The following is a 14,284-nucleotide window of genomic DNA, read 5'->3' as shown; positions in this document are numbered from 1 at the left end:
TCTTACCCTTTACATGCGATCACAAGGCCTTTTGATGCTATTTCCTAAATGTGTCCAGTATCTGTTTTCTCACAAACCTATGTCCACTGTATTTTCAAGGACTCCGTCACTGCTCCAGCATACTTTCCTGAGCTTCTAGGTACCCCTGTGTTCCAGACAAGACTCACTGTCCCACTATGTGCCATGATGCTACAAGATCTTTCTAAAATGTAAGGTATGATCATAGCCCATAGCTCTTCGGTACACTGGCATCAACCACAGGACAAGAAGCGAAAGCCACATAAACTTGCAGTTAAGGTCTTCCATGAGAGGCCCCCGTCTACTGCTCCAAGCCCATCTTTCATCACTCCTTCCCCACCATGCAAATTCCAGCCCAGGTGTCCCATGATGGCAAAAATATCCCTGACCTTCTCTGCTATCTCTACTTAATGTGTATCTACTCTCACTGAATGTCACAGTGAATTGTATTTACTGACTCCTAAATCTGTCTCTCCCACTGGACCTTCAGAGATTTAAGGGTTGGGAATATGTCTTGGTACCTGCCGCGCCTAATTCAGAGGTAAGTTTGGGTTGAAATCAAAGTAGGTGTATGGTCCTTAACACGTGCATTAGGTTTTACAACTATTAACTACAGCCCTGATCCACAAATATAGTCATGATTGTCACTTTGCTTCTCTATCAAAACAAATATGTCAAGAATTGTACAGCATACACCCTCTCCATAAACACAGAGCCTGTATCTACTTCAATTTATAAAAGTGTGTTTGAAAGGTCTATAGGTTTTGTAGGTAAAAACGTGTACCTTTACTCAGATAGAAGTGCTGCATGGAAATTCTCAGTTCTCAGTTTTATGTCTAATGTAAATACAATATCACAAGGAAAAAAATAAAATCCTAAAAGACTTGTGTGCTGGCTTGAGCGGGAACAGTGTAATGTTATATGCATTTAGCCGACATTGTTGTGAGTTTTTTTCCTTTATATAATGCAGAGCATTTTAAAGAAAGAGCTCATGCAAACTTTAATTTCATGATCTAGAATTACAATCTTTCAGCAATTCAGGATCCTTAGATGGCGATAATCCATCTCTATATATTAACTCTCTTTGGACTACAAGACTCGTAATAAAAACTTGAAATTATCCTCAATTATCTTAAAACTAAAATTGAACATTTCTCTAAATAGAACATATCTTCCATTGTAAATTTAAATTATAAATAAAGATACCAACAGCGAAATAGGAAATAGGTTTCCCTTAAAATTTGTATTTTAACACCGAAGGAAAATCACAATAAATATATGATAATCCTGCCTTCTTTTTTAAATGTTTTCAAATTTAGCCTAAAAAATCTTTTTGACATTACAATTTTTGCTAAGTTTTCTCTGATCCTATTGTTTTAAAGACATTCATCTAAAAAGAGTTCTATATGCACCTGAAGGAAGACACTCTTTAATTAATGAGATATATATAAATTAGTTCATGATATCGATGATGCTCACTGCCATAATTTATAAATCTTTTTTCATGATTAGGTGGTGATTTTCTTGAAGGGAGGAAACAGGTCTCATTCATTTTGTTTCCTTACAGCCGAGCACATACACTCAACACATTTATGAATTGACAGGGGAATCCTCCTCGCCTGATACAGAACACAGAGTCGATGATTTAATATAAGAAAGGAACTAAAATGACATTTCAGATAAAGGGCTGGTATCCAAGATCTATAAAGAACTTCTCAAACTCAACACCCAAAAAACAAATAGTCCAGTCAAGAAATGGGCAGAAGACATGAACAGACACTTCTCTAAAGAAGACATACAAATGGCCAACAGAAACATGAAAAAATGTTGAACATCACTAGCCATCAGGGAAATACAAATCAAAAGCACACTGAGATACCACCTCATACCAGTCAGAATGGCTAAAATTAACAAGTCAGGAAACGATAGATGCTGGCGAGGATGTGGAGAAAGGGGAGCCCTCTTACACTGTTGGTGGGAATGCAAGCTGGTATAGCCACTCTGGAAAACAGTATGGAGGTTCCTCAAGACATTAAAAATAGAGCTATCCTATGACCCCGCAATTGCACTACTGGGTATTTACCCCAAAGATACAAAGGTATTGATCCAATGGGGCACCTGCACCCCAATGTTTATAGCAGCAATGTCCACAATAGCCAAACTGTGGAAAGAGTCGAGATGCCCTTCAACAGATGAATGGATAAAGAAGATGTGGTCCATATATACAGTGTAATATTACTCAGCCATCAGAAAAGATCAATATCTACCATTTACATTGACATGGATGGAACTGGAGGGGGTTATGCTAAGTGAAATAAGTCAAGCAGAGAAAGACAATTATCATATGGTTTTACTCATATGTGGAACATAAGTAATAGCTCAGATCACAGGGGAAGGAAGGGAAAACTGAATGGGAAGAAATCAGAGAGGGAGACAAACCACGAGAGATTCTGGACTCCAGGAACCAAACTGAGGGTTACAGAAGAGAGGGGGTGGGGGGATGGGGTAGCTGGGTGATAGGTATTAAGGAGAGCACATGTTGTGATGATCACTAGGTGTTATACGCAACTAATGAATCATTGAACACTACATCAAAAACTAATGATGTACTGTATGTTGGCTAAGTGAACATAATAAAAAAATAAATAAATAAAAATTGGGGGTGCCTGACTGGCCAGTCGTTGAGCATCTGCCTTCGGCTCAGGTCATGATCCCAGGGTCCTGGGATCGAGCCCCGCATCGGGCTCCCTGCTCGGCAGGAAGCCTGCTTCTCCCTCTCCCACTCCCCCTGCTTGTGTTCCCTCTCTCGCTGTGTCTCTGTCAAATAAATAAATAAAATCTTAAAAATAAATAAATAAATAAATAAAATAAATAAAAATTTAAAAATAAAAAAATAAAAGAAAGGAACTGATAATCCACAAAGCCTCCACCTGACTGTATCAGTTGAGGCCAATGGCTTTCTATAAGTCAAATGTTTATATTACATAAAAGCTTTCCATTCTATAAGCAACAAAGGAAAGTGAATAATTAATGCTGAACACATCAAATTTCCCCCTATTAACTACTATAGCAATCACACATTTATATCTCATATTAAATTCACCTGAATCAAAAAATAAATAAATAAATACATACATACATAAATATATACATACATAAATTCACCTGAATCAACTCTGACACTTTAATCACGAGTAAAAGACCCTTAGGGTATAAAGTGTCAATATATGTTATAGAACTTACTTTATTTAAGTGTAGGATACTTTTCTCAATGGCCTTCATCTATTTGTGTGGTTACTTCTACTTATTTTAAAAGATAATAATTTTATTTTTAAATGACAAAAATGCTTATGTAATTGTACCACATTTTTTAAGTGACTTTAGAAAGCTTACTTTCTACCATGGTTTTTATTTTTAAACATTATAGCCTCACATATGATGAAATATTTTGCATATTATTATAATTAAAATGCTATTTTATACAAATTGTAAATACCTATGACTGAAAGACAAAAGACTTTTCCACAGTAAATGAATTTAAATTCTGAAAATACAGATTATCTCCAGAATTGGTGCCTGCAAGATTTTTTTTATGAGTAGAATTCCTTTTGGCAGAAAACAATTTGATTCAAACACTGAAGTGCGGGCAGAAGGTCTGGATTCTAGGTCAACATGTTTATGATTATTGATAAGTCACTTTAACTTTTATGGGTTTCAGTTCCAGATACTTGAAAACAAGTAAATTGAACTAGATGATTCTTAAGTGCCCTCCAGGTTTTATAAGTTGTAGTTTATGAAGAAAGAACACAATCCTATGGACTGCCTGGTTATCAGAATAGTTAACAAAACGGGTTGAACACTGTGGGTTTGTTGTAGGAAGATGGTGCTTCTGGGGCACATGATCATTTGAGAATGCAATCATGTAGGTTGTTTATCTCCCAGAAGAAATCTGAAGGAAGAGAGTCTAATTTTCAATGCAAAGTGTTTTGCGTGATTCCAACACGCCGCATCCACAGCGTCATTGCTTCTCGGTTATGCGCTCAACACAAAGAACAGACACGCATCACACTCACTCAGATTCCTCAACCCAAACTGCACAGACTCCCTGAGGGTCTGGGTTTTGGTGCACTGTTTCTGAGTCATTTACTTCAGCCTTAAATAGTTCTGCTAAGGGAGGAAATGGGAGCAGGAGAGAGAGGTCACAACGTATCAGAAAAACACTCTGCAGACCTCGTCTTATTCCTTTCAGCCATTCGTAGGAAGAGCGAGCCATGTCTCCAGCTCCATAAGGGTTTCCAGAATTCCTCCTGATACAGGAAGATGCATGGGCACATGCCTGGATTGTGGCTCCTCCCGTGTCCCTCCAATCAGCCCCAGTCTCTCCCCCTGCCTTCTAGTGCCTTCTATTCTGAGAGTACCTTCCACCTGGGCTCTACTTTGTGACTCAGGCTCTAGAGGTCCCGATTCTGGGAACTTCTGCCAATGCTGCTCCACCCCCAACCCCCGCACCCCGCCCTTGTCCAGTTTGGGGTTTCATCATTATTACTGCCATCGGCATTTTGTCTCCAGGGCACAGGACACACAGCCCCCAGGGCTACTCTCTGAGCAATAGAGTCTATGTCCTAGATGGAGTAACAGAACATTTAAAGAAAATGAGAATCATGTCTTCTTTTAAAGAACAAAACCATCATTCCAAATGAAAAAAGCTTTTGGATCTTTGTATTTGTCTTATATTTAAGAAGAATTTCTGGAGCTGGAACATAAATAATGCAAGCTAAGTATCTGATTAACTTCTGGTGGTTAAAGACCCATATAGTTACTAGGATAAATATCCATTATTGTCTCAGAGAGCAATACTAGACAATCTAATATCTATGAAAAAAGAGAAAAACAGGAAACCAATAGGAGGCTCCATTCATAAGTCATAACTAGCTTTCAAAGACCAATATATTTTATTATGAATATAAATCTCGATAAGGCAAAACTATGAAAATTTCATGACTCCAAAGCCTTCAATTAAAATTAAAATGCCTTATTTGAAAATTTGATTTTTATGCATATGACAGATAAAATACCCCAAAAAACCATGAAATACTGAAATCAACTTTAACAAGCCCTAGATTTAAATGACAAAAGGAAAATGAAATATACAGCATATGGCTCAAAGAATGAGTGGTGTTTTTTTTTAAAGATTTTATTTATTTATTTGACAGAGAGAGAGAGAGAGACAGCCAGAGAGGGAACACAAGCAGGGGGAGTGGGAAAGAGAGAAGCAGGCTTCCCACCGAGCAGGGAGCTCGATGCAGGGCTCGATCCCAGGACCCTGAGACCATGACCTGAGACGAAGGCAGTCACTTAACCAACTGAGCCACCCAGGCGCCCCAAAGAATGAGTTTTTAATCTAAATTTTAAAAAGGGGGTTTTAGTAAATTGATTTTTTAATTAATACAACTGTCAGGAAAAATTCCTTTGAATCTACATTGAATAACGTATTTTTTACTTCAAAATGAAATACAAGTAAGTATTAGGATAACTCTACCCGGCATCTAGTGAATGTTCAACCGTCCTCTGAATTCAGGCTATAAAGCTAAATCAAGCCTAGTGTAAATGTCAGAAACGTTTGCATGGCCGGTGGAAAGTTTAATTTGTACTTCTATAAACCCACATTCAATTTTTCCTTACCTTTTATCCATCACTGCTGCTTCAGTAATTCTCAATATGTAATTAAAATAAGAACAATAAATTTAGTTCAAGTTTGGGGATGAAAAAGCACTTTTCTTACCCTGGCAGAGGGGAGCAAGAGAATCCCACTGATACATGCCTCCTGGATTCCGTTGACAGGTTGCATTGCTGTGGCCAATCATTCGATACCCAGGCTTACAAAAATAATGCACCTTACTTCCATGTGCCCCTGTTGTCCTATTGAAGATACCACCATTCTTCGGGGTGTGGGTCAAGCTGCAGTAAGGTGCTATATGGGCACACAAACACATACAGACCAAATAAATAAACAGATAGAGACCGTGGCATTTCCCTTGGTAAAAGGGATATAAATGAAATATCTTTATCGTTTCAGTAGTGGGAAATCAGCACCAACATGTCAACTGGTTCTAAAAAGCATCCCCAAACACCAAAGGCTGGCAAGGATGTGGAATGAGAGGCATTCTGACGCACTGCTGGTGAGAACGCAACATGGTGCAGCCACGTTAGAAGACAGTGGCAGTTTCTTATAAAATTAAACATACTTTCACCCTACAATCCTGCAGTCATACCCTTGGTATTTGTTCAAAGGACTTAAAAATGTATGTCCACAAGAAAAAAAAAACAAAAAACAAAAAACCCTGCACATGAATGTTTATAGCAGCTCTATTCAAAATTGCTCAAGCTTGGAAGCAACCAAGATGCCCTTCAGTAGGTGATGGGCAGATAAACAGTGGTCCATCCAGACAGTGGAATATTCTTCAGCACCAAAAAGAAATGAGCCATCAAGCCATGAAAAGAAATGCAGGAACCTTAAATGCTTATTACTAAGTGAAAGAAATCAGTCTGAAATGGCTACTGACTGTATGATTCCAACTATATGGCATTCTGGAAAAGGCAACACTATACAGATGCTAAAAATATCAGTGGTTGCCAAGGGTCAAAGGGAGGGATGAACAGGTGGAGCACAGAATATTTTTAGAGCAGTGAGACTTCTCTGTGATACTGTGATGATGGATACATGTCATTATACGTGTGTCCAAACCCACAGAATATACGACACGAAGAGTCACCCTTATGTAGACCACGGACTGCGGGTGATGACGATGAGTCCGCGTAGGTTCACCGATTCTAACAAACACACCATCCGGTGGGGATGTTGACAGTGGGGGAGGCTGTGTCTGTAAAGGGGCAGGGGGTACATGGGAACTCTCTGTATCTTTTCCTCAATTCTGCTGTGAAACTAAAACTGCTCTGAAAAAATAAAGTCTAAAACAAAACCAAACAAAACCAAAAAGCATCCCAAAAGCCTAGAGGAGCCAAGGTTCCAGCTCTTATTTTGAAGTTTGGATTACGTGCAATTATTACTCGATGTGAAGGCAGATCTTGACTTTCTGATTAAAATACTATAAGGAAATACATGGAAGAATCATACTGAATTCCCTCACTCATCCCCTTAAGGCTCACCCACGTAAATAAGCTGACTGACCACCAGAATAAGAAACGATGAGGTGCGGCTCTGGGAACCTTATTTGAAACAAAACAATTCTCAATACTAAAAAAGAAAAGTATCATTAAAATGGAGAAAATAGGGGGCGCCTGGGTGGCTCAGTCGGTTAAGCGGCTGCCTTTGGCTCAGGTCATGATCCCAGGGTCCTGGGATCGAGTCCCGCATCGGGCTCCCTGCTCTGCGGGGAGCCTGCTTCTCCCTCTCCATCTACCTGCTTCTCTGCCTACTTGTGCTCTCTCTCTCTGTCAAATAAATAAATAAAATCTTCAAAAAAAATGGAGAAAATAGAAGAATATATTTTGCAGTTAGAGCCATTAACTTTCTCCTTGTCTCTGTTGCTAAGTGGGTCTTGTGAATTGCACAATCATATAGATATGAAGCTTCTTTTTAACATATGGGATTTGAATAAAATCTCTGAAGAAAATGCACTACTCCAGGACAATACAAATCTTACAATAGCTTTAATCACTGCCTCTGTAGGAACTTTTTAAAATTGAAGACAGGCAGTTATTAAAATAACAGTCTTACCTACACAGAATATAACATTCCAATGGCTAAAGGCTCTGCATCTTATTTACACATTTAGAGAAAGAAACTCATTTTATTCTTACAAGACCAGTTTCACTGCAGCAAACGATCCTATGAACTCCCTTCAGATAAATTAAAACAATAAAATAAAGAAAGTTGTGAAGGACTAGAAATGTGTATTTCCTTTTGAAAGAAGAGGTTTAAATGTACTACCTTCCTATGGGGGTTCCACAGACAAAGAACACATATACATGCTTAATGTTGAACCTCTCCTTAGAAATAAATTCAGAAGAAACTTTCTGAAGCTTCCATATCATAGCGTTGCCCAGAAGCAAAGTCTGTGCCTGGCCTTGGTTGTCAACCATGCTCCTATGAGAGCATCCTCAGAGAATATTCTCAGCTGGATGATCTTCTGAAATACCATTTCATTTTTTTTTAATGGACTGATTTTTCTTAAGTTAAATTTCACTAACTATTGTGAGAAACTTTTGATTCACTGCCCCGTTGGCTATGCCATTTTTTTTTTTTTTATGTACTTGTTCTAGACCAAATTTTGTACGTTTTTAATGAACGAAAATATGTATTTTAGGGAAGGAATGGGTATAATCAGGCACCTTGGCTACCAACTGCAAAAACAAAACAAAGCAGAAAGATGATTTATAGGAAGAAGGAGCAGACTGTAGATCTTACTCTAAAGGGACAGATAAGATTAAGTCTGAAACTGCCCTGGAAGGACAGAGAGACCACATAATTCATTGCATGTCACCCGTGATTTTTGTCATAGTTTAGTCTGTTAAGGGATATAATGTGCAGGATTGTCCAACTCTGGAGAGTCTGATCACTGTCCATTTTCTCTCCTATTTACTATGTTTTTTCTATTGCCAGGCTTTCAAGACACCTCTTCTTTCCTAACTCACCTAGAATGAGATATGGAAATAGAGCCCTGAGAACAAAAGGGAAAGATTAGAGCACGCAGCCCCACCTGTTTGATTCCTGGCTACAGTAAGAAATAAGAGGACCAATGCTCAGTCCTCAAACTCTGCAGGTAGTGCCCTAAAAAGCAGGGAGACATCCACTATGGGAGAAGACTGGGTAAGTCAGAGATTCTAGAATTTCTGGATCTATGTCTGACCAACCTATATCTTTAACTATCCCAATACAGAAGCTCACATGCTTCCTTTAGTATCAAAGGACCATTATTAACTCTGCATACACTTAGCACAGTTTATTGCATTGACTAGAGCCACCTTTGGACAGCACTTGTTTTGTCTTTTTTGCTTTCAGTTTCAAATTATGTTGATCAATTATATCAATCCTATGTCCGGATGACCAGGATTTCATATATGGGGAAATATTAAAAGGAGGAGCAAGATATGCCGTGTGGTCATATGATAGGCTAGAGCTCCCTCACCCACACTGCTATACATCAGAGACATGTTCATCTAATCACTGAGCTAAAACCACTGGTGATGAACTCCTAGCAGAGGTCACCGAATCACCGAATTTTAAATGAAAATCTGTTAAAAGGTAGAGGTAATCACTGACAAAACAAAAATTTATAGCCTTCTTTGAAATTCTCCAATTTCCTACTCTCCCAACACAGTTTAACAAAGAAAATCTTCTTGTTCTATAATGAATTAAAATGTCCTTTGAAAGACAGGATTCAAGGTAAAATCATATCACCTGGCTACTAAGTAATTTGCTGCAGATAGAAGGAGATCATTTAGGTTCACCATGATTTCCTCTGCAATGTCCATTTTTGCACATTGGAAATAAATTCAAACAATTCTAAAAGTCTCGGTATTTATTTTTCAAAACAAGGAATGTGATGAACACAAATCCAATCATTGCCCTAATACTCTCCTAACTCGGTCTAAGGGAAACAATTTCAACTGTGAGCTCTTTGTCAATAAGCATTTTGAATAACTACTTTGAGAGAAGGGGAGAGACACGATGGTCTGGGTGTATTTTATTAAACTTTATCAAGAAAGAATGACTGAATTTCACGCCCACCGTCTACACATCTAGAGCCTTTTCAAAACCTTGATACCTTTTAATATTTTATGATGTCTACCAACCAGAGAGAGCTGAAATCTTATTCTTAAGGCTATTCTGCCTTTTTGCTGTTCCCTTTTCAGGATGTTCCTCAACACTGACCAAGTAAAACACCAACAGAGGAATTCACAATCCTCTGGTAAGCCACTGCTCAATTAAATGTAGCCAGTGGGCATCTTCCTTAGGGAAACCTGTCTCAGTCATCACCATGGGGTATCGTTGGGTGAGATACTGAGAAAAGTATAAATTCTTTTTCTTAGTAATTAAAGTATGTGAGGAATTTAAATTGCCTACTGTTTCTGTAGAACAGTATAAACATTAGGTGTGGGTCAGGGCATTTGGACAAATGTACACATGATCTAAAGTACATAAATATATTGGTTGACTTAATTAATATAAATAAGACTGGCAAAGAATAATTAAAATACACAGGAAAAAGACAAAATGATTTAAATGTTGATGAGGAAATATATATATGTAACATATTAATTTTGTATGCGTTTATACATGTGTATGTATATGTATATGTGTATATATATATATATATATATGTAGTCTGCAAATATGAAGAGACATACAGATAATCAATAAAAAGACACTATTAATAGTAAGAGATTATCACTTATAAAATTAATAGCAAAATGAATATCTCTTCCTGATTGTTTTCTTAGCATTTAAACCTACTCTAAAATTAGTTTATATTATATTACTTTATCTTTTAGAGGGAATGCCTTTGTTTTCCCTAAGTCAATTCCAAGTTTTATGATTTTTAGCAATAATTATTAAAATATTAATCAACAAATGGTTTCTTTTCTCTGCTATAGGTTAGAGATCTCTTGCTCAGAGTAATTTCCCATCATATTATTTCTATGGGAATTAATTACTCATCCTTGGAAATTAGGTTTACATTACAAATCTCTATCTCAATTTCTTTTTTTCAAAAGATTTTATTTATTTATTTGAGAGAGAGAGAATGAGAGAGACAGCAAATGAGAGGGGGGAGGGTCAGAGGGAGAAGCAGACTCCCCGCCGAGCAGGGAGCCCGATGCGGGACTCGATCCAGGGACTCCAGGATCATGACCTGAGCCGAAGGCAGTCGCCTAACCAACTGAGCCACCCAGGCGCCCTCAATTTTTTTTTTTTTTTTTTTTATTTATTGCAGATCACTTGTATTAAAAACGTTTTTATGCTAAATCTAAACTTCACTTACTAACCTGTATATCGAATCTTGAATCCTTTTTTACTGGTTGCATGATCAGTGGACCAGCGGAGATACACCTGATTGCTCTGGCTTGTAAAATTTGATTGTTCAGTGTGGTTCCCACTTAAGACCACTAACAGAGGACTCTGACCAGAAGAACCTAAATAAAACAGAAAAACAAAACAAAACAAAAGTTCAGATATGAGCTAGCACCTACATTATGCAGACCACTTTTAGCTTTTTATTACATTTAGGAGTCTAAATGCACAATAGATATTTCTTTCCAAAGTAGACAGTTCCAAATGAATAAAGCAACAAATATATCCCCTGATTAAAAAACAAACAAAAAACAATAGTCAGACAAAATAATTTCACATAAACATATAATACATAGATAATATGAAATAAATGAAATTAATCTTTATTATCATTAATATGGACAATATTGTAAGAGTATGGGGAAATACAGACTTTCATGTGGTACTGGTAGAAGGATAAATTAGTATAATCACTTTGGAGAGCAATTCAATAAATCCAGTACAACTGAGGGTTTCATTATATTTCTATAAACTTCAGCACATGTGCACCAATGTTATTTATATAGCCAAATGTTTGCTCCAGTTTTGCTTTGGTACGGCAAAACCTAGATCCTAACTAGTATTTTGGCATTTTAGAAAAGAATGGTAAGTGCCATGAAAAGGAATTCTATACACATTTTAAATTAATGAACTAGATAAACACTTATTGGCATAGATGACTCTTAAAACAGCATGTTGACCACTGAAGAAATCTAACTGCAGATAAATATGATAGCAATTGTGTAAAAGTTCAAAATTATGCCATATATAAATTATGTGTGTGTGTGCATGGATAGATAGGACATGATAGAGACAGAGATACATAGTTACATGATAGAGACAGATGGACAGACAGAGATAGAAAAGGAACCATAAAACAAGTGGGACCCACCAAACCCCGTCCCCTTCAGTACTATTTCCTTCTAGGAGAGGTCACGTGGTACTGGATATGGGTGGAGCCCCCAAATGTCTCGGTACTCCTTGCCTCTTTAAAAAACCAGAGCCTAAGGTAAATTGGACCAAATCCTAAAATTTATTACATCAAGTAATGAGTCCACATCTGTATTTTAAAATTTTTTCAACTTTTGGTACATTTGAAAATTTTAAAAACTCAAGACACAAAGTCAACCTCGAATAGACAGTTAATAGAAGCAGGTGCAGCATGCCATCAACTGACATGACTTGTTGCCATGACTTGATGTCCCTTACTGAGGGGAACAGCTTTCTTGAACACAGAAGCTGCAGTCACCTTTCCTGGCTGTCATCCACAACACCACTCTGCTGGTGAACTCAGCGCCACCTCACAGTCTGACATCTTTGTGGCTTTTCCACATCACGCAGCTCCCTCCAGGGAAGCACATGACGGGGTGGGAGAATGTGGTCCTCACAGCTAGATGCAGTGCACATCTTATCGGCTTATGGGACTCACTTTGAGAGTTGTATGTAGGATTTGTACTCATGCAAAGTGACCGAGAAACCACAACTTCACTTACTGTGTAACCCCAATCAGAGCAGTTAAAACTATTTAGAAACAAAAACAAACCAAAAAAACATGGAATTGTGTTACTACAAATGTATATGATGAAGTTATACCTGTCAGTACCTCAGAGTGTGACTGTATTTGGAGATAAGGTCTTTAAAGAGATAATTAAAGTTAAGCAAGGACCCTGGAATGAACCCTAATCTGGTAGGACTGGAGCCTTGCACAAAGAAGAGATCAGGACACAGACACACACTGAGGGGCAGCCACATGAGGATGTGAGGAGAGACGAGACTTCAGAGAAACCAGCCCTGCCCACACCTGCAACCCGGACTTCCCACCCCCGGGCCTGGGAGGAAATTCATTTCCATTGTTGAAGCCCCCCACCTTGGTACTTTGGGATGGCAGCCCTAGTCATCAAATACAAAAAAACTAGTACATTAGAGATGATCCAGGCAATGTTCAGTTTCGCTGGAGCAAAGTAGGATCAGATGAAATGCTACTTCTCAGTTTCCTGGAAGATGTCCCATAAAAGGATGACCGTATTTTATAATTAAAGAAGACTAAGTGTTTTGGGTGTGCGTTTTCTTGTTGTTGTCTAAAGAGATGATATATATTCTAAAATAAAATACTATAGGGAAATTAACCTGCACTTATGAAGTTTTAAAATGTCACTTTTCATGACAGAACTCCAGAGTAAAGCTTCAGGTATTCTTAATCCAGCAACTAATTCTTCATCACTTTCTATCTGTTCTTTTTGCCTAACATGTAACAAGCTTCCTCAAGGACTTTTCTTTAAAAATACACATCCAAAACAGCACGTGTAGAAGACTTAGAGAGCCATAACAGAGAGTAGCCATTTCTACACCAACACGGAAACCATGAAGTATTTTACAAGTGAACACCACAATCTTTATGTTGACACCTTTCTCAATTGAGGTCTATAATGATTCAATTCTTTTGTTTACTTATTTTTTTTTTAATCGAGGAATATTCACTACTAGAGCTGCAGACAGGAATATACTCCTGGGATAATAAAGTTTAAAATCAATATTTTCAACATTTTTTTGGCAACTCATGAGCTACAAAAGAACCACTATTTTACAGAAGACAGAGAGAGAGGTGCGATAAACATGACACTTCATGCAACAAAAATGCTAAGACTTAATAAAATATTCATGTAAAACTGTGCCCTTTCATTTTATAGACAAATCTTTGAGGCTAGAACAAAGCTAACCATGGATCTCTGGTAATTTTAACAGCAAGTGCTTTGATATTATCTCTATTACCTACTTTGTAGTAGATAATGGGTATGATCCACCCATATTTTTGGGAGATCAAACTGTAAGCACTTAGGAATAAATACTGGTAATGACTCTGCTCTGTAATTGGAAGCGGGAGAAACACTGTCAGCTAAATTCCAATCTGACTAAGGTGAACCAAGGGAACAGGAACACATTTACAGCAATTATGTAAATACATTTAATTACATACAGTGTGTATAGGAATATGTATGCACACACACACACACACACACACACACACACACACACACACACATAGCCCCAGAAGTGGGCTGCTCACCTACTTTAGTTTTGTATGTCATCTAATTGACCTCAGAATCGAGTTTAACTGGTTCCTCATTGACATAAGAATACCATTTTTGTACTTGGCTAATAAATTACTTCTTTTCATCCTAAAGACTACAGAAAAAG

The 14,284-nt window shown here is 37.7% G+C and overlaps 1 protein-coding gene across 2 annotated transcripts in view; it reads right to left on the bottom strand.

The window, feature by feature from the left end:
• CSMD1 (CUB and Sushi multiple domains 1) overlaps positions 1-14,284 on the bottom strand; it is a 2,059,737-nt gene that overhangs the window by 130,781 nt on the left and 1,914,672 nt on the right. For both annotated transcript variants that reach the window (XM_078069893.1, XM_078069894.1), the window contains exons 48-49: positions 11,026-11,172; positions 5,801-5,989 (exon numbers count right to left, since the gene is read on the bottom strand). In XM_078069893.1, the coding sequence (XP_077926019.1) occupies positions 5,801-5,989; positions 11,026-11,172 (336 nt within the window). The remainder of the gene's footprint in view (positions 1-5,800; positions 5,990-11,025; positions 11,173-14,284) is intronic.

This window comes from Halichoerus grypus, chromosome 3 (assembly GCF_964656455.1).
Source record: "Halichoerus grypus chromosome 3, mHalGry1.hap1.1, whole genome shotgun sequence".
In the NCBI taxonomy this organism is placed as follows: Eukaryota; Metazoa; Chordata; class Mammalia; order Carnivora; family Phocidae; genus Halichoerus; species Halichoerus grypus.
Note: the sequence above shows the minus strand (reverse complement) of the source record. Positions and strands in the feature narration are given on the sequence as shown.